The 20,588-nt window shown below is 38.6% G+C and overlaps 2 protein-coding genes across 2 annotated transcripts in view; one reads left to right on the forward strand and one right to left on the reverse strand.

Moving 5' to 3' along the window:
• Positions 1–20,588, forward strand: part of LOC139154299 (uncharacterized) — a 1,065,525-nt gene that overhangs the window by 307,271 nt on the left and 737,666 nt on the right. The window lies entirely within an intron of this gene.
• LOC139153458 (vomeronasal type-2 receptor 26-like) lies at positions 1,529–11,694 on the reverse strand. The gene is made up of 6 exons (XM_070727417.1): positions 11,576–11,694; positions 10,702–10,993; positions 8,567–9,418; positions 5,930–6,157; positions 3,286–3,412; positions 1,529–2,427 (listed from the first exon to the last, which is right to left on the reverse strand). The coding sequence occupies exons 1-6, from the start codon at positions 11,653–11,655 to the stop codon at positions 1,529–1,531; spliced, it is 2,478 nt and encodes an 825-aa protein (XP_070583518.1). The 5' UTR covers positions 11,656–11,694.

Genomic DNA, 20,588 nt, shown 5'->3' on the forward strand with positions numbered 1-20,588 from the left:
AGTCCTTATCTAATTGGATGAGGTCAACCCATCCTAGCTGATAGTTCCATCCATTATGGAGAAAGTTCAGAAGTGGCATGTCAGGTGACTACCAGTGCCCCTTCACAACACTTTTTACATATATTTTCATCTTTGTGGCCCCTCCCTGTGTATAAGACAGGTTTGCAAATTTATTTCAAGTTTTCATCTTGGCTTTACATAGCAAATACCACAGATGGTCTTTACCAACTTTTAATATGATATGTGCTAACATAGCTATGTATTAAGTTAGCTATCAATTTTATACTGCTGTTCATCTCAGAGAAAATTACTTGGGTAGCATGCAAAAATCCAGAAGAACAATAAGTAAAGATCATGAAGATGAGTTGAATGCATTGTATAATACTAATTTTAAAGAATTAAAAACTATAAAAGCTGAACTAAAAGAGCAGTAAATCAAATCATTCTTTATTAGGGTAATTGACTACAATACACATCTAATAAAGCTTTGGCAGAAGGAAAAATACATTTATACACATTATTTTTCCATATTATTAAAATCCGATAAAAACTTACAGTGGAAATAAAAAGATGGATAGAATGTGAAAAGTTACGACTATAAAACATTTTTTTTTAAAAAAAATTCATTTATATCTCAGAAACTCTATAATTTACACATTTCAAAAAACCCCTAATCAAATTGTTGATCAAATGTAATTATTTTTTTTACATTTATCAAGCGGTTTAAGAATTGAAAGTATAAAAACCATACAAGAAGCAGCTTAAAAATTTGGACATTGTTTGAGATAATGTGTCTAGTATTTTAAGATTCACTAAGGAAGCTGAAATATTATAGCCTTGTTTCTATTGGAATGTTGAAAGAAAGAAAAGGTCAGATAAAAAAATGAAAAATTGTTCAAAATGACCATGACTAATTCTATTGGAATGGGTTAATAAATCTTAATAGTCCCCCCCGCCAAATATTCTTTTAATGATTCTGTAAACTCTTGAATTGGGGTGGAATTGGGGCAACTGAATGGAGTTGAATGTTTACTAGCCAGATTTCTTAACTGATGCCTCAATTAAATTCACTGCAGACAATAATTTATTGCACCGACAGAGAGAAATACCTACCATTACCTAGAATTGAACCCACAGACTCCTGGTTATTACTTGAGAACTCCACCTCTAGGCCCCCAAGCTGCTCAAATCTTAATAATCATAGTATTTCCCCACAAAATATTATTTGAATAAAATAAAAATATTTTGCCTGTTTTTCAACACTTGTCTCTCTGCAGTTTCTCATACAAAAAACATAACATTATGTATGAAATCCTCTTTATAACTTTCTCTTTGTGGTTTAGCTCAGGTCACAAAACAATGATGTAACATTAAGCTTAGTGATCAGAATAATTCTCCACCAATCCTATGTTATCAGAATTAAGTACTTCTATATGTCGTCTATGGATAACAAACAATCCTTCTCTCTGTGTCTTTCTCTTTATTTTTTGTCAGCAATTTCTCAAAGCCAGTAATATTACATGATGTGCTAATTCCTCTTTATAAGTTGCTCCCTATGGTTGAGATCAGGCCGCAAAACAATGATATAGCACTTTGGCAAGAATATGCATCCCAATAATGCAGCACTGGAGGCCAAGATGGAGAAGACCTCCACAGCTACCATGGCTTTGCCTATTGTGCTCAGATAGGCTGGAAAGAAGGAGATCCATACAATGCAGAAAGCTAACATGCTGAAGGTGATGAACTTGGCTTCATTAAAGCTACCAGGTAATTTACGGGCAAGGAAAGCTACAATAAAGCTGGCAATGGCCAAAACACCCATGTAACCCAAGAAAATGTAAAAGAAGGTGGCTGACCCCTCATTGCACTGTAGAATTATTTCTTGGTGCACTGAGTACATGTCTAACTCAGGGAATGGGGGAGATATTGATAACCAAAGAATACAAATACATATTTGGACAAGAGAACAGGAAAGAACAGCAGAAAAGGCCAATCTTTTACCCACCCATTTCCTCATCTTTGATCCTGGTTTGGTGGCCATGAAAGCCACAACCACAGTAATGGTTTTGGCCAGTACACTAGAAATGGCCACTGAGAAGGTGATGCCAAAAGTTGGTTGTCGGAGAAGGCAGGTCACCTGGTCAGGTTGGCAGAGGAAGAACAAAGAGGAGAGAAAACAGAACAAAAGAGAGACAAGCAGGGTGTAGGTGAGTGACCGATTGTTGGCTTTGACAATGGGAGTATCTCTGTACTTAATAAAAGTTCCGAGTACCCAAGATGTCAAGAAGAAGAAACCAAGAGCTGCTGAGGTTAACCCAATTCCTAAGGTTTCTTCAAAACTTAGAAAGACCTGTAGTTTCAAGATGCATCCTTTCTTTCCTTTATTGGGATAATGATATTCTGGACATTGAAAACAGTCATCCATATCTGGAAAAAAGTAAAGGCATGTTTTTATACATTCCATATTTTTAAAAATAATATTCTTTTTGGGTGTCAACCATTATGCCTCTTATTTTTTCCCCCTACCAGTTGGATTTTTTAAAATGGAAATGCAGTCTCTTCCACTGTATCAACTAGGACCACCACAAAAGAAATACAATGGGAAAGGCAATCATTCTATGAAATGCAGTCCTAATAAAGTTTTGGATTTATTAACATTTACATCATTTTGACTTTTCCTATTTTTCTAAAACACAGAGAAGAAATGTGAGGGGAGATAGAAGAGTTCAGCTCTAATGGCCATACCTTATATTCAGAATAAGATATTGTGATTCACAGGTGTACGTATTTTGAAGAACTCAGAAACTATTTGTTACACTAAAGAAGTGTAGCAGAGGTTCATTTTCCAGACTTGTGAGTTGGTTTCCAAACCTTTCATTATCAGGCTATATAACATCTTCAGCAGTTTTTAGAGAATGTCATTGTTCTGATTATAAGGCCTTGAGTTTGGGGCTCTTGTGACAAGTGATGAGTTATTTGTGAGTTATTTGTGAGTGTTGTGATGGGTCATGTGATAGGGAGATTACCTCAGATCAGGGTTGTTTGGAAGTGAACTGCTGCTGTGTGAGAGTTTGGGGGCAATTGCAAGAGTCAGTTGAAGATGGGTGCTGTCTCTGGCTAAATCTGTCAAATCACTTATGTATTTACTTTGGATTCTGAAGGGTTCACAGCCTAGTTGTAGGTCAATGTGCCTGTTAATGGAATTGCTTGTGGAATAAAATTAAGTAGCATGCTTCAGTTTGCTGACATCTATGTAATGAAAACTTGCTGGAATATCTAACTAACCTTTTTCATTTGAAATCTTCCCTTCTGGACAAGGAACACAGCCGTAGCAACAGAATTGTTTCCCTTCCAAACTTTTCTTCCAGGATCCAGGGGAGCAATGGTCATTGCACTGAGAAAATGGAACAACCTGGTGATAAACATTTTAAAAAATGGAAAAGGGAAATTTTTTAAGCAGTTTACAATGCCCTCCTTTAGTTGGTTATCCACCAAGACTCTGAGATCTCTTTCACAGTGACTACTCTCTGACCGTAGGGCATAGTGCTCAACTCCATTTCCAAAGGAAATTTTTAAGCAGTTTACAATGCCCTCCTTTATGATTGGGGAAAGATTATTTGAATTCCTAAGGAGTTTGTACAGGTGTGTCTTAAGATAAAGGTAAAGGTTTCCCTAGTCTGTCATGTTTTTAATTAATTAATCTATTAATTAATTTGAAAGGTACCTTGCAGGTCATCTAGTCCAACCCCTTGCACAAGCCAGAAACACCACACCACCTCAGACAGAAGGCAGTCCAATTTCTTTTTGAAAGTGTCAAGTGTTGGGGTGTTCACAACCTCTGCTGCCAAACCATCCCATCTTGATCGCTCTCACCATCAGAAAGTCCTTCCTTAATTCTAGGCTGAATCTTTCCTTGGTCAGCTTTCATCCATTGCTCTTTTTCTGGGCCTCTAGTACTTTGGAAAACAGTGTGCCCCCCTCCTCTCTGTGACAACCCATCAAGTATTTGAAGGCTACTGTTATGTCCCCCGTGGACCTCCTCTTCTCTAGACTACCATTCCAGTTCCTGAAACCTTTCCTCATATGTTTTGGTTTCCTGTCCCTTTATCATTCTGGTTGCTCTCCTCTGCATTGTCTCTAGAGTTTCAATGTCTTTTTTTATAGTGTGGTGACTAAAATTGAATGCAGTACTCTAGGGGTGGTCTAGGTAGGGCATTATAGAGTGGTATTAGTACCTTCCTAGTCTTGGATGTATCCCTCTTTTGATGCAGTTTAATATAGTGTTGGCTTTTTTAAACCACCCCTGCACATTGCTGGCTCATATTTAGTTGGTTATCCACCAAGACACTGAGATCTCTTTCACAGTCACTACTATCTGACTGTAAGGCACAGTGCTCAACTCCATTTCTTGCCTGAGGGAGCCAGCATTTACCAGAGATGTTGTCCATGGTCACGTGGCCAGCATGGCTATTCACCAAAGGCACAAGGAACATTGGTTTTTTTAAATAAATTTTATTGTATAAACATTAAAATAAGACAGTACATGATCCACCATTTTACAACTTACTTATTTGTTATCTGTTAACTGTTATTGTTATCTAAACAGTTCATTCTTTATGAACTTATATGGCCTATAACATCAGCGATGTTATACGATTGTTCTATAGTTCTAGTAAAACCAAGGTCATTTTTTTACTATATGTCATAATTTTATAAATAAAGTTAATTCTAGGAATGTAGGATTTTTATTTACAGCTATTATCTCTTCTGCTATCCACCCAAGTATAAAATTTCTCCCAAATTTCATAATAACTTGATTCATCTTTCTTTTTGAGCTCTTGAGTCAATTTGTCCATTTCTGCGCAATCATAAATCTTTTTAATCATTTCTCTCTCTGATAGTATTTCTTCTTTTTTCCAGTTTTGTGCTATATTTTATTCTAATTTATTTATTTATTTATTTTATTACTTAGATTTGTATGCCGCCCCTCTCCGAAGACTCGGGGCGGCTCACAACACGTGGAAACAAATCATAATTTTGCCATAATTTTGTGCTGAACCAAATTATAATAATCTTTTTTTGATTTTCAGATCTATTATGCCTAAAAGAAAAGTCTCTATTATGCCTAAAATAAAAATCTCTGGTTTAATATGAGTTTTAATTTGGTCATTTCGTAAAATCCATCATTTTACTTTCTTCCATATTTTCTTTATTTCGGGGCATGTCCATCACACAAGGAAGAATGTTCTGCATCTCCAACAGTTTGGTTTTAAGTTTGGATATATTTGTACTAGCCTAATTGGTGCAAGATGCCATCTATAAAACATTTTTGAATATTCTTTTTGTATGAAATAAGTGCTCAACTCCATTTCTTACCTGAGCCAGCGTTTTCGAGAGACATTGTCAATGGTCACGTGGCCAGCATGGCTATTCACCAAAGGCACAAGGAACATTGTTACCTTCCCACCAAAATGATACATATTTGCATGCTTTTGAATTCCTAGGGGGGAAGGAGCTGAGGCAGGGAAGGGAGCTCAGTCCACTGTGTGGTGCTCAGGTCTCAAATCAGGCTGTCAGCTTTTCAACTGAGAAACTCAGTGTCTTTAAGCACTGAGCCATCACGTATTTATACTATTTATTAAAATGTAGATATTATAAGGATGTGCAAAGGCCTTTTTTGAGTATGGCAGGGTGAATAAAGAAATATAGGTGACTACAATATTATGATTTCAAATAGAAATGCAACTCAAATGTGAATACCTATCTCTTAAATTGTAAAGTCATTTTATCAATTTGATGAAAGCTTGATCATTGACAATATGTGTACAGAATATGCCATTTCCAAAATCACAAATTAGATTTCTAAAAGTACCATATTCAATATTGGATAATAATGCATCTAGGAATAGTTGACTAAATGTGTCCAAACCTGGTTAAAAGCTGGGTGCCAGACAATCACCTCCTCATCAATGATTAATTCCTTCGTGTTGGGAATATGAGGATCCATTTTTCCAACTGTAACTCTCTGAAAGGATCTATTTGGAAAAGTGATCCAGTTGGTGATGTCAAATCCACCTGTTGCTTCTCCTTTCTCATTCAAGAACACTCTCTCCCCAGCTGAATTGTTAAAAGAAATTCCTTGAAGAAATGGATGGAGCTTGAAAGTGAATAAAAGAGAGTTGGAAGAATAATAATAAAGAAGTGGCCAATGTATTTAACTTTCTCTTAGTCATTTTCTTCTTTGTTAAAAAATATCAAATAAGTACAGTGATCCCCCGATCATTGCGAGGGTTCTGTTCCAGGACCCCCCGCAACGAGCGGGTTTTCGCGAAGTAGCGCTGCGGAAGTAAAAACACCATCTGCGCATGTGCAGATGGTGTTTTTACTTCCGCAGCGCTAGCGAGGAGCCGAAGATTGGGGGCGGCGCGGCTGTTTTAAAACGTCGCCGCTGGCATGGGGGGCTTGCCAGCACCCCCCGGACCCCCAACCCGGGTTTGGGGGGCTGCTAGGAAGCCGCCCATGCCGGCGGCGACGTTTTAAAACAGCCGTGCGGCTTTCCAATGAGTCCCGAAGACAAACGTCAAACTTCCGCGTTTGTCTTCGGGACTCATTGGAAAGCCGCGCGGGTGTTTTAAAACGTCGCCGCCGACATGGGGGGCTCGCTAGCACCCCCCCGAACCCCCAACCCGGGTTTGGGGGGGTGCTAGCGAGCCCCCCATGTCGGCGGCGACGTTTTAAAACACCCGCGCGCCTTCCCAACTGAGCCCTCAAGCCAAGCGCCAAAGGCGAACTTCTGCGCTTGGCTTGAGGGCTCAGTTGGGAAGGCGCACGGGTGTTTTAAAACGTCGCCGCCGACATGGGGGGCTCGCTAGCACCCCCCCAAACCCCCAACCCAGGTTTGGGGGGGTGCTAGCGAGCCCCCCATGTCGGCGGCGACGTTTTAAAACACCCGCGCGCCTTCCCAACTGAGCCCTCAAGCCAAGCGCCAAAGGCGAACTTCTGCGCTTGGCTTGAGGGCTCAGTTGGGAAGGCGCGCGGGTGTTTTAAAATGTCGCCGCCGACATGGGGGGCTCGCTAGCATCCCCCCGAACCCCCAACCCGGGTTTGGGGGGGTGCTAGCGAGCCCCCCATGTCGGCGGCGATGTTTTAAAACACCCGCGCGCCTTCCCAACTGAGCCCTCAAGCCAAACGAACCCGGGTGGCCGGGCGAGCAGCGAGCGAACGGCGGGTGGCTGGGCAAAGGGCGGGCGAGCGGTGAACGGCGTGCGAGCGGGTGCTGGGGGGGGCTTCTCGCCCTCCCGCCAGCAAGAGGGGGAAGACCCAGGGAAGCCGCCTAGCAGCTGATCTGCCCGGCGCCATCTACGCATGCGTGGCCATAGAAAAAAAGGGCACGCATGCGCAGATGGTGTTTTGACTTCCGGGTTGAAAAATCGCAAATTAGCCTGTTCGCAATGGTCGGGAACGCAATAACCGGGGGATCACTGTACACTTAGAATATAGATAACTTATATTTCAGAGAAAAACACAGCTCTGTTCTAGTATTAATTTATTGTTACTTACAATACAAAATGAAACAACAGCAGTTAATAACTCAAAATGAAAACAAGGTATTGACATTAAACAAGTAGTTTCAGTTATGATTTATATTCACTATTTAAAAAACTAAACAATCAAACTTGGACCATAGCCATTGTTCTTTTTATTACTAATGTATTTGACATGCTGAGACCTGATAAATTTTCTTTAGCCTGATTTTATCATCTGCCATTCAATGGTTGAGAGAAAGAGAGAGAGGGAGGAATAGAGTTGTTTCAAAGGTGAAGGTCACAGTTGAAAAGAACTGACATTTGATCCATTCCTCTTGGACATGAATTGAGAGAGAATGATGTCATCTTAACTCTAAATGATTAATAATCCAAGAAGAAATAGAATAGAGAACTGGCTGACAATACTTTTTGATAACAATAGTACTTATACACTACTTCACAGTGCTTTGCAACCCTCTCTAAGTGGTTTATAGAGTCAGCATTTGCCCCCAACAGTCTGGCTCCTCATTTCATCAACTTCAGAATGATAGAAGGCTGAATCAAAGTTGAGCGAGTGGGCATTAAACTGCCAAATTGCTGGCAACCCACAGCCAGTACAAATAACCTGCAGTACTACTTTCTAACCACTATGCCACCTTGGCTGTGGTCAAAATCATTATTCACAAGCTAATAAGAAAAGTGAAATGGCTACATTTCAGAAATGTTTCTTTCTGAACAAAAAGAAGAAAGACACAATTTAATTGAGCTTGGATAAATTCAAGAAAATAGGCCAATTCTACGTGGAGGAAAAAGATTATTTAAACCATTAAAATTGATGCATAGACTAAATCTGATGGACTACATTGAAATTAGGAAAGACTTAGTTTAGGTTCATCCTTTTATTTTTATAAAATTTATAGCTTTCTTGCCTCAGTCTCTTTGATTTGTGCTCATAGACCAGGGTAAATAGGCCATATTAGATTGTGAATGATTGTGGATAATCATTGAAATATAAGATAGGTATGGCCTTAGAAGATTACCTGCCAAGGGAGCGGATTTGGAAATTCAATCCTTTCAAACTCTCTTGGTTGGGATTTTGATCTCACTGCCTGATGCAAAGAATGTGCCACTGCATAAACAGCATTGTAGATGCTGTAGCTTTGGCCAGTCATATGAAATTCAAAAAGAGGACCAGGCAGATTCTCCAACTTCTCTTCTCCAGTACAGATTTCAGGGATCATAGATATATATAATTCTGTATTTGAAAATGAACAATCAAACATTTGTTGCCAAACCTCTTGAAGAAATCCATCTTTGTGGGTTGAAGGTTTGATGACTTGAAGAAATTCTTTGAAGCCTTGAATGTCTCTTGAATGCACAGTAAAGGAAAGAGCCCCGTGAAACATCTGGAGATTCCAAGTCCCCTGCATTCCCATCAGAATGAAATCAATTGGACTCATCAGGATCCAAACCTTCCTAAATAACGCACTCTCTTTATTTTCAGGATCACGTAGAAACATGACAGTTCTGAGCCACACTATTACGATAGAATCTCCATGGACAAGAAAAACATTCGATTTTTGATTCATCACTTTATTATAAATAATTGAGATTGAATCTAACAATTCTGGCAAATCTTCCAAGTGGAGATGTTGTGGAATGTTTTGTGTGAAAGCTAAACAGACCCCATTCTGTGAAAGCAATGGCTCCACTTTCTGTAAAAAACATTCTTCCTTATTTTCAAAAGCAAAGACTCCAATCCACATCCATCCAAAATGGACAAGAAGTTGTACAAGTCCACTGTACTGATCCTCCTCTTTTGGGACCATGCAATAAAGTGAAAATAACTTAGTAATCGGAAAGTCTTCTTGGGCAAAGGAACCATAAGTCAGCTAAAGAAATGAAAAGGAGAAATTTGGTATTCATGAAAAACATGGGGAAAATATGAAGACTTCTTGTTAGAAACTTAATGAAGCTCTTCCCACATTGAACATTGTCCAATTGTACATATATTTGGATACTTGTTGAGAAAAGAATGAACTAAAATTCCTTGATAAAATATTTTCTCATCTGAAATATAATTAGATTACAAACATGCTCAGTTTCCTAATACAGAGTTTCTCTTTGTTCATCTCTAATACTGCTAACTATCTGATCTTGTATAAGAATAAGAATAATTCCTTAGAGCTAGACTTACAGGATAACCTTCTTCCCTTGTTTGTACTAGACAAAATAGAATACTTATACATGAAAAACTATGTCCATGAGATTCTGGAGGAATAGGAAGCATTAACCATGTCTTCATTTATTACAATTAGTATAGTGATATCCAAAGGTACTACATAGCCTCAATCCTTCAACTATTTCCAGACAAATCAGTTGTCACATATTGTTTGGTAGCTTGGTGGAATATAGAGCTGAGTTGAGGGCATTTGTAAAATTGCTGATAGTTTTGAGTTGGGGATGACCAGGAAGTGTGTGAAAGGAGATTCTCCTAAAACCAAAGAAATAATAGCAGTGTTCCAATATTTGTGGAGCTCCTATAAGGCAATCAAACCATTTTCCAAAGCAGCAAAATGCAATATGAGAAACAATGAATGAAAACTAAGCAAGGAGAGAAGAATCTTAGAACTAAGGAGAAATTTCCTAATGATGAAATTGATCAATCTATGAAAAAATATTGCCTTCAATGGTTGAGGGTGCTTCAAGAGACTGAACAGTGATTTATCTGAAATGGTACTGGGTCTCCTGCTTGAAGAGTGGGTTGGACTAGAAGATCTCCAAGATCCCACTCTATTATTCTATGTTCTATGTGTGACAGCCAATCTTTTCTATCCTCTTCTTGACACACCTCGTGATTGGCACTGATCAATTTACTACATGAGATTACCCTCTCAAATAAGATTAAGTATGTACTGTAATTTGTGATTTAAATTTTCGAAACTATGATTGTACTATGATTGCAATTTATATTTTATGGATTGATTATTTTGTGCAAACATATTGCAGAAGGGAGAGCAAAGAGAGCAAAATTGAAGTCTATTGAGTTGTGAGGAAAACAGATGAGGGGTGATAAAAGTGCATTTAATTGAATTCATGCAGAAATGAATGGCAAGCAAATAATGTCTACTCTTAATTACAAAACCATTTTCTCTCTACCTCCATCCCAAAATACCTGAGGAATTTTGTAGACATTTATGTTCTCTGCCAGAAAGGATGATGTATCAGGAGCTAGTCCCCCAATGACAGCTATGAGATTCTTCTGGCCATCGCATTTGTAGTTTGGGACAAATTCCTGGGATTTGAAAAGCAGATCCAGAGTGCTGCGATAGGTCATCCTTGGGTTGTTGTAACTGTCATAGATGTGGAACCCGAGAGTGATGTTAGGTAAGATCTGGGAGTCCTCATTGATCTCCTTCACAGCAAAGGCCAAGGCGAGGGCATGCTGATAGAATTTGGTTATTATACTGCAAATAGTTTAAACACCCCCATTGAACAAAATAAGTTGACAATTTTTTTATGGTGCAAACATTGATATATGAGTAACAACATATATGAGTGTCTGCTTTAAATGAGAAGATGAGAGTCTTTGTAAAATATTCAATAATTTGTATAGTTACTATAGTTGTATATATTGATATATGAGTAACAACAATTTCTGTGTCTGTTTTAAAGAAGATAAGAGTCTTCGTAAAACATTCAATAATTTGTATAGTTTTCAACAATGTAAAGTGTTTCTCTGATTTGCAACAAATAAGCATTTGTTTTTCCCAAGGTCTCACATTTATTTCTATCAGTTTGGCACAAAATGGAATACAATCAGCAAGTATCACTCTTTTAAAACATGTTAGTTAAGTGAGGAATGACTGCACAGATTGGAGTTTAAATTATCTTACACTCATTAATGTTCTCCAAAAGACTTCTTGCAGAAAAGTTTCATACATTTTGTAAGTAAATGCATTTCTTCTCAAAGAGCTCTAGTCATAGAAGTAATTTTGGGAGATCTAGCTAAGACGAGTAAATGAATGTAATGGGAAAAAAATCCTTACATTGGTAAATTATAAGGTTTTAGAGAAGGATGTTCCTTAAATTCAATTTCAAAAAAGGAGTCAATTATATGAGACACCATCCCACCTAGGATGAAATCACCAGACTGATACCACTCATGGGGAATGGGGAAAGCATCACTCATAGGGCAGCTCAGAATAATTGATTTCTGCATGAAGAGCATCAGAATTAATACCATCTTTAGGTATCTGTCATAGTGGGAAAAAATGTATCTCCTATCCATAAGGAAGTTTGTATTTCAGTGTTTATTCAAGGATTAAGCTAAAATTTGTATTTGACAATGCACCTGGTCAGAAATCCCATCACTTTCTATTTGAAGTTCCATCTGTGTACACTGACTATCACTAGGATTCAGCAGATGTTCTGGAAAAGAAGAAAAGAGAGAGGGAACTTGTAGCAATGAATCTGATGGAGCCATTATTATCAGTTTGTGCCAAACTCCCTGGGGTCCAAGAATTACTTTAAACCAAATAAATACCTTACTTGTTGTTGAATTTAAATACCTTTATGCACATTCCTTTATGTATTGGCCTAGCTGAAAAAAATATGGTGATTTCTGAAGGAGATAATTATTTTGTTTTTGGTGAGAAAATAGGGAGTTCAACTGATGGTTCAACTTTTTAAAATGAGCAAATGTTAATGAAAATAATCTAAGGCGCACTGGCAATTAAAAATAGGATTAGTATTAGTGTTTTATAGTATTGAAATTAATGTTCATTCCTTACAATGGAGCAGAGTTGCAATTTTCCAGATAAAAAGAATAAAATTGATTAGTAGGGAAGAGGAAATATTTTTTTACATGTTAAGGTCTGTCTCCCCTGGTCCTTTTCTAGCAAAGAGAAAATATTCTAGCAAAGAGAAGGACCAGGGGAGACATGATAGCAGTGTTCCAGTACCTGAGGGGCTGTCACAAAGCAGGTGGGGGAGGTTCAGGCTGTTTTCCAAAGCAGCAGAGGACCAGATAAGTAGTGTTAGGCAAATCGAACTTGCACAGTTCGGGTCCGGCACGGATTTTGCGATGTTCGGCATGCCGAACCTGAACCCGAACTTGCTCGAAAATCCGTGCAAAAATTCGGCGTTCGGCACAGACTCTGTGATGCACCAATCAACAGCGTTATTCTTAGCTCAAGCCATGCGGTCTCCGGATATAAAACGCAAGAAAAGAATGTGATTGGCCATGAGTCCTGCTGGCCAGTGATTGGCCAGCTGGATGCATGGCTTAGATTGGTCCAGAGGGGCACCTGACCTGCCTCTATAAAAGGCAGAACCATGCGGTCTATTGAAAGAGATAGTAGTTAGTTAGGGACAGTCCTGTTGCTACTGCTGAGAGGGAGACATAGGTTGGAAAGAGCAATTTCACTGCATCTGATTGCTTTTTCACTGAAATTGATATTTCTAAACTTTGACATTGTCTTCATCCAAGATAAAGAAAGAAGAAAAGTTGTGTGGGCAGGGGGCATCCAAGCCTAGCCATCCAGGTAGGCACCAGGAGAAAGAGACTTTGGTGGATGGGGGGGGGGCAGGTCCTCTCTTCTCCTGTTCCAGTTCTAAAATGTTTTAATTTGCTTTTGTGGGCAAAGCCAGCCAGGACCCAAGGAAACAAAATTCCTGAGCAAGACTGATTTTCCTGTCTTCAACTGTTCCTGTGTTTTCCAGTGCCTTCTCCAGTGCCACGTCTGACACCCAGGAACAAAGACATTTAAGGTTCCTGATCCTGACCAAGACTGCAGCTCCTGTCTACCTCAGTACCAGTGTTTTCCAGTGCCTGCATTCTCCTGGGTGCCACATCTGACACCCAGGAACAAAGACATTTAAGGTTCCTGATCCTGACCAAGACTGCAGTTCCTCTCTTAAAACATTTACAGTGTTTTTCAGTGCCTGCATTCTCCTGGGTGCCATGTCTGACACCCAGGAACAAAGACATTTAAGGTTCCTGATCCTGACCAAGACATTTAAGGTTCCTGATCCTGACCAAGACTGCCGTTCCTGTCTACCTCAGTACCAGTGTTTTCCAGTGCCTGCATTCTCCTGGGTGCCACACCTGACACCCAGGAAAAAGACATTTATGATTTCTGATCCTGACCAAGACTGCAGTTCCTCTCTTAAAACATTCCCAGTGTTTTCCAGTGCCTGCATTCTCCTGGGTGCCATGCCTGATACCCAGGAACAAAGACATTTAAGGTTCCTGATCATGACCAAGACTGCAGTTCCTGTCTACCTCAATACCAGTGGTTTTCCAATGTTTGCATTCTCCTGGGTGCCACGCCTGACACCCAGGAACAAAGCCATTTAAGGTTCCTGATCGTGACCAAGACTGCAGTTCCTGTCTACCTCAATACCAGTGGTTTTCCAGTGTTTGCATTCTCCTGGGTGCCACATCTGACACCCAGGAACAAAGACATTTAAGGTTCCTGATCCTGACCAAGACTTCAGTTCCTGTCTACCTCAATACCAGTGTTTTCCAGTCCCTGCATTCTCCTGGGTGCCATGTCTGATTCCTAATCCTGACCAAGACTGCAGTTCCTGTCTTCAACATTTCCAAAGGGGAACCTAACTTGCATAGTTCGGGTACGTGCAGAAGTAAGTCATTATCGGTCAACCACAGGGCCACTTCCTTTTTCTGCATTTCCTTTTTCTCTCTATTCTTTTTTTCTTTCTTTCTATGGAGAGGGGCGGCATACAAATCTAATAAATAATAATAATAATAATAAATAATATTTATTTATTTATTTAATTGGACTTGTATGCCACCCCACTCTGAGGTCTCAGGGCGGCTCACAGCAATCTAAATTTAAGGCACATAGAACTCTCTGGCATATGTCTTTTGGGTCCACCCCTGGGCCAATTTCTTTCTCTGCATTTCATTTTTCTATCTAATCTAAAGCCTCTAGTGCTCTCTCTAAATTTAATTTGGGGTCAACAGTAGGGCAGCTATTCTGGGAGTAGAAGTCCTTTCAAGTAATTAAAAGGGGCAGGTCAGTTTTGCATTGCTGCTACTGAGTCTGACCTCTGGGTCAATGATAGACTTGTCTTATGTTCAGATTGCTTTGGAAAAGTTACTGTAGAAGGGATACACCAGGGCTTTCCATTAATTTTAAAGAGGCCAGTCAGTCTTGTACTCTGGCACTTGTACTTTTGGGTCCACCACATCATGGCCACTTTCTTTCTCTGCATTTTCTTTTTCTATATAAAAAAAGCCACTAGAGCTCTCTGTCAATTTATTTTTGGGTAAAACAAGGGCCAATTCCTATCTCTGCATCTCCTTCTTCTATCCAATCTGAAGCCTCTAGTGCTCTCTATAAATTTATTTTTGGGTCAAACATGGGTATGCTATTCTGGGAGTTAAAGTCCATTCATCAAGCAGTAGCACCTTGTTTTGAGCTCTGGGATATTGGTAGATTTCTCAGCGATAGACTTGTCCAATGTGCAGGATGAGCGCAAAAAGTACACTTATAAGTGATCAATCGAGCCATTCCAGTAATTAAAAAGTGCTATGGCTAACATTTTGTAAGCCTCCCTGACTCTAAGGAGAAGTGTGGCATAAAAATCAATCAATCAAACAAACAAACAAACAAACAAACAAATAAAAAAGGGGTGGACAGTCAAATTTGTCTCGCTACTGACCTCTGGCAATTGTACTTTTGGGTCCACCACATCAGGGCCACTTTCTTTCTCTGCATTTCCTTTTTCTATGTAAAAAAAAAGCCACTAGAGCTCTCTGACAATTTATTTTTGAGTAAAACAAGAGCCAGTTCCTATCTCTGCATCTCCTTCTTCTATCTAATCTAAAGCCTCTAGTGCTCTCTGTAATTTTGGTTCAAACACAGGGCCACTTCCTGTATCTGCGATTTTAATGTTTTTCTGCCTAATACAAAGGCTCTACTGCTGTCTGGGCATTTAATTTTTACAGGGCATTTATTTTTCTAATTCTAGGTCCACCTGAATGCCGCACCTTCTTCTGTTCCTTGGGCCAGTGTCACTGCAGGGCTTCAACCAAAAATTCAGAAGAACAGTAAGTAAAGATCATGAAGATGAATTGAATCACTGTATAATAATGATTTTAAGGAATTAAAAACACTTTATTAGGGTAATTGAGTACAGTACACATCTAATAAAGCATGTGGCAGAAGGAACAATACAACAATGCACTCACTATTTTTCATATTATTAAAATCTGATAAAGAGTTACAGTGAAAATAAAAAGATGGATAAAATGTGAATAGCTACGGCCAGCTATTAATGTTTTTTTTAAAAAAAAAAATACATATATATTTTAGAAAGTATAATTTTCACATTTCAAAAAATCCCTAATCAATCCGAAACTAATACCATATGACACCACATTAAATACATGATGATCAAATATAATTAGTTTATATTACTTTTATTAAGCGGTTTAATAATGGAAAATATAAAAACCATAGAAGAATGGACATTGTTTGGGATAATGATCACAGAGAAGGAGAGGAAGGTAGTCCTTTTTTACTTTTTGCATTTTGCATTTTTGGAATTCAAGGAGAAGGGGGAGATTTAACTGGCTGTAACAGACAAAGGGAAGGATAAAAACAGGAAAAAGCCATTTTAATTTGCACTTCAGATCACAGAGAAGGAGAGGAAGGTAGTCCTTTTTTACTTTTTGCATTTTGCATTTTTGGAATTCAAGGAGAAGGGGGAGATTTAACTGGCTGTAACAGACAAAGGGAAGGATAAAAACAGGAAAAAGCCATTTTAATTTGCACTTCAGATCACAGAGAAGGAGAGGAAGGTAGTCCTTTTTTACTTTTTGCATTTGCATTTTTGGAATTCAAGGAGAAGGGGGAGATTTAACTGGCTGTAACAGACAAAGGGAAGGATAAAAACAGGAAAAAGCCATTTTAATTTGCACTTCAGATCACAGAGAAGGAGAAGAAGGTAGTCCTTTTTTACTTTTTGCATTTTGCATTTTTGGAATTCAAGGAGAAGGGGGAGATTTAACTGGCTGTAACAGACAAAGGGAAGGATAAAAACAGGAAAAAGCCATTTTAATTTGAACTTCAGATCACAGAGAAGGAGAGGAAGGTAGTCCTTTTTTACTTTTTGCATTTGCATTTTTGGAATTCAAGGAGAAGGGGGAGATTTAACTGGCTGTAACAGACAAAGGGAAGGATAAAAACAGGAAAAAGCCATTTTAATTTGCACTTCAGATCACAGAGAAGGAGAGGAAGGTAGTCCTTTTTTACTTTTTGCATTTTGCATTTTTGGAATTCAAGGAGAAGGGGGAGATTTAACTGGCTGTAACAGACAAAGGGAAGGATAAAAACAGGAAAAAGCCATTTTAATTTGCACTTCAGATCACAGAGAAGGAGAGGAAGGTAGTCCTTTTTTACTTTTTGCATTTTGCATTTTTGGAATTCAAGGAGAAGGGGGAGATTTAACTGGCTGTAACAGACAAAGGGAAGGATAAAAACAGGAAAAAGCCATTTTAATTTGCACTTCAGATCACAGAGAAGGAGAGGAAGGTAGTCCTTTTTTACTTTTTGCATTTTGCATTTTTGGAATTCAAGGAGAAGGGGGAGATTTAACTGGCTGTAACAGACAAAGGGAAGGATAAAAACAGGAAAAAGCCATTTTAATTTGCACTTCAGATCACAGAGAAGGAGAGGAAGGTAGTCCTTTTTTACTTTTTGCATTTTGCATTTTTGGAATTCAAGGAGAAGGGGGAGATTTAACTGGCTGTAACAGACAAAGGGAAGGATAAAAACAGGAAAAAGCCATTTTAATTTGCACTTCAGATCACAGAGAAGGAGAGGAAGGTAGTCCTTTTTTACTTTTTGCATTTTGCATTTTTGGAATTCAAGGAGAAGGGGGAGATTTAACTGGCTGTAACAGACAAAGGGAAGGATAAAAACAGGAAAAAGCCATTTTAATTTGCACTTCAGATCACAGAGAAGGAGAGGAAGGTAGTCCTTTTTTACTTTTTGCATTTTGCATTTTTGGAATTCAAGGAGAAGGGGGAGATTTAACTGGCTGTAACAGACAAAGGGAAGGATAAAAACAGGAAAAAGCCATTTTAATTTGCACTTCAGATCACAGAGAAGGAGAGGAAGGTAGTCCTTTTTTACTTTTTGCATTTTGCATTTTTGGAATTCAAGGAGAAGGGGGAGATTTAACTGGCTGTAACAGACAAAGGGAAGGATAAAAACAGGAAAAAGCCATTTTAATTTGAACTTCAGATCACAGAGAAGGAGAGGAAGGTAGTCCTTTTTTACTTTTTGCATTTGCATTTTTGGAATTCAAGGAGAAGGGGGAGATTTAACTGGCTGTAACAGACAAAGGGAAGGATAAAAACAGGAAAAAGCCATTTTAATTTGCACTTCAGATCACAGAGAAGGAGAGGAAGGTAGTCCTTTTTTACTTTTTGCATTTTGCATTTTTGGAATTCAAGGAGAAGGGGGAGATTTAACTGGCTGTAACAGACAAAGGGAAGGATAAAAACAGGAAAAAGCCATTTTAATTTGCACTTCAGATCACAGAGAAGGAGAGGAAGGTAGTCCTTTTTTACTTTTTGCATTTGCATTTTTGGAATTCAAGGAGAAGGGGGAGATTTAACTGGCTGTAACAGACAAAGGGAAGGATAAAAACAGGAAAAAGCCATTTTAATTTGCACTTCAGATCACAGAGAAGGAGAAGAAGGTAGTCCTTTTTTACTTTTTGCATTTTGCATTTTTGGAATTCAAGGAGAAGGGGGAGATTTAACTGGCTGTAACAGACAAAGGGAAGGATAAAAACAGGAAAAAGCCATTTTAATTTGAACTTCAGATCACAGAGAAGGAGAGGAAGGTAGTCCTTTTTTACTTTTTGCATTTGCATTTTTGGAATTCAAGGAGAAGGGGGAGATTTAACTGGCTGTAACAGACAAAGGGAAGGATAAAAACAGGAAAAAGCCATTTTAATTTGCACTTCAGATCACAGAGAAGGAGAGGAAGGTAGTCCTTTTTTACTTTTTGCATTTTGCATTTTTGGAATTCAAGGAGAAGGGGGAGATTTAACTGGCTGTAACAGACAAAGGGAAGGATAAAAACAGGAAAAAGCCATTTTAATTTGCACTTCAGATCACAGAGAAGGAGAGGAAGGTAGTCCTTTTTTACTTTTTGCATTTTGCATTTTTGGAATTCAAGGAGAAGGGGGAGATTTAACTGGCTGTAACAGACAAAGGGAAGGATAAAAACAGGAAAAAGCCATTTTAATTTGCACTTCAGATCACAGAGAAGGAGAGGAAGGTAGTCCTTTTTTACTTTTTGCATTTTGCATTTTTGGAATTCAAGGAGAAGGGGGAGATTTAACTGGCTGTAACAGACAAAGGGAAGGATAAAAACAGGAAAAAGCCATTTTAATTTGCACTTCAGATCACAGAGAAGGAGAGGAAGGTAGTCCTTTTTTACTTTTTGCATTTGCATTTTTGGAATTCAAGGAGAAGGGGGAGATTTAACTGGCTGTAACAGACAAAGGGAAGGATAAAAACAGGAAAAAGCCATTTTAATTTGCACTTCAGATCACAGAGAAGGAGAGGAAGGTAGTCCTTTTTTACTTTTTGCATTTTGCATTTTTGGAATTCAAGGAGAAGGGGGAGATTTAACTGGCTGTAACAGACAAAGGGAAGGATAAAAACAGGAAAAAGCCATTTTAATTTGCACTTCAGATCACAGAGAAGGAGAGGAAGGTAGTCCTTTTTTACTTTTTGCATTTTGCATTTTTGGAATTCAAGGAGAAGGGGGAGATTTAACTGGCTGTAACAGACAAAGGGAAGGATAAAAACAGGAAAAAGCCATTTTAATTTGCACTTCAGATCACAGAGAAGGAGAGGAAGGTAGTCCTTTTTTACTTTTTGCATTTTGCATTTTTGGAATTCAAGGAGAAGGGGGAGATTTAACTGGCTGTAACAGACAAAGGGAAGGATAAAAACAGGAAAAAGCCATTTTAATTTGCACTTCAGATCACAGAGAAGGAGAGGAAGGTAGTCCTTTTTTACTTTTTGCATTTTGCATTTTTGGAATTCAAGGAGAAGGGGGAGATTTAACTGGCTGTAACAGACAAAGGGAAGGATAAAAACAGGAAAAAGCCATTTTAATTTGCACTTCAGATCACAGAGAAGGAGAGGAAGGTAGTCCTTTTTTACTTTTTGCATTTTGCATTTTTGGAATTCAAGGAGAAGGGGGAGATTTAACTGGCTGTAACAGACAAAGGGAAGGATAAAAACAGGAAAAAGCCATTTTAATTTGCACTTCAGATCACAGAGAAGGAGAGGAAGGTAGTCCTTTTTTACTTTTTGCATTTTGCATTTTTGGAATTCAAGGAGAAGGGGGAGATTTAACTGGCTGTAACAGACAAAGGGAAGGATAAAAACAGGAAAAAGCCATTTTAATTTGAACTTCAGATCACAGAGAAGGAGAGGAAGGTAGTCCTTTTTTACTTTTTGCATTTGCATTTTTGGAATTCAAGGAGAAGGGGGAGATTTAACTGGCTGTAACAGACAAAGGGAAGGATAAAAACAGGAAAAAGCCATTTTAATTTGCACTTCAGATCACAGAGAAGGAGAGGAAGGTAGTCCTTTTTTACTTTTTGCATTTTGCATTTTTGGAATTCAAGGAGAAGGGGGAGATTTAACTGGCTGTAACAGACAAAGGGAAGGATAAAAACAGGAAAAAGCCATTTTAATTTGCACTTCAGATCACAGAGAAGGAGAGGAAGGTAGTCCTTTTTTACTTTTTGCATTTGCATTTTTGGAATTCAAGGAGAAGGGGGAGATTTAACTGGCTGTAACAGACAAAGGGAAGGATAAAAACAGGAAAAAGCCATTTTAATTTGCACTTCAGATCACAGAGAAGGAGAAGAAGGTAGTCCTTTTTTACTTTTTGCATTTTGCATTTTTGGAATTCAAGGAGAAGGGGGAGATTTAACTGGCTGTAACAGACAAAGGGAAGGATAAAAACAGGAAAAAGCCATTTTAATTTGAAC

The sequence above is a fragment of the Erythrolamprus reginae genome, chromosome Z, assembly GCF_031021105.1.
Source record: "Erythrolamprus reginae isolate rEryReg1 chromosome Z, rEryReg1.hap1, whole genome shotgun sequence".
Taxonomy (NCBI): domain Eukaryota; kingdom Metazoa; phylum Chordata; class Lepidosauria; order Squamata; family Dipsadidae; genus Erythrolamprus; species Erythrolamprus reginae.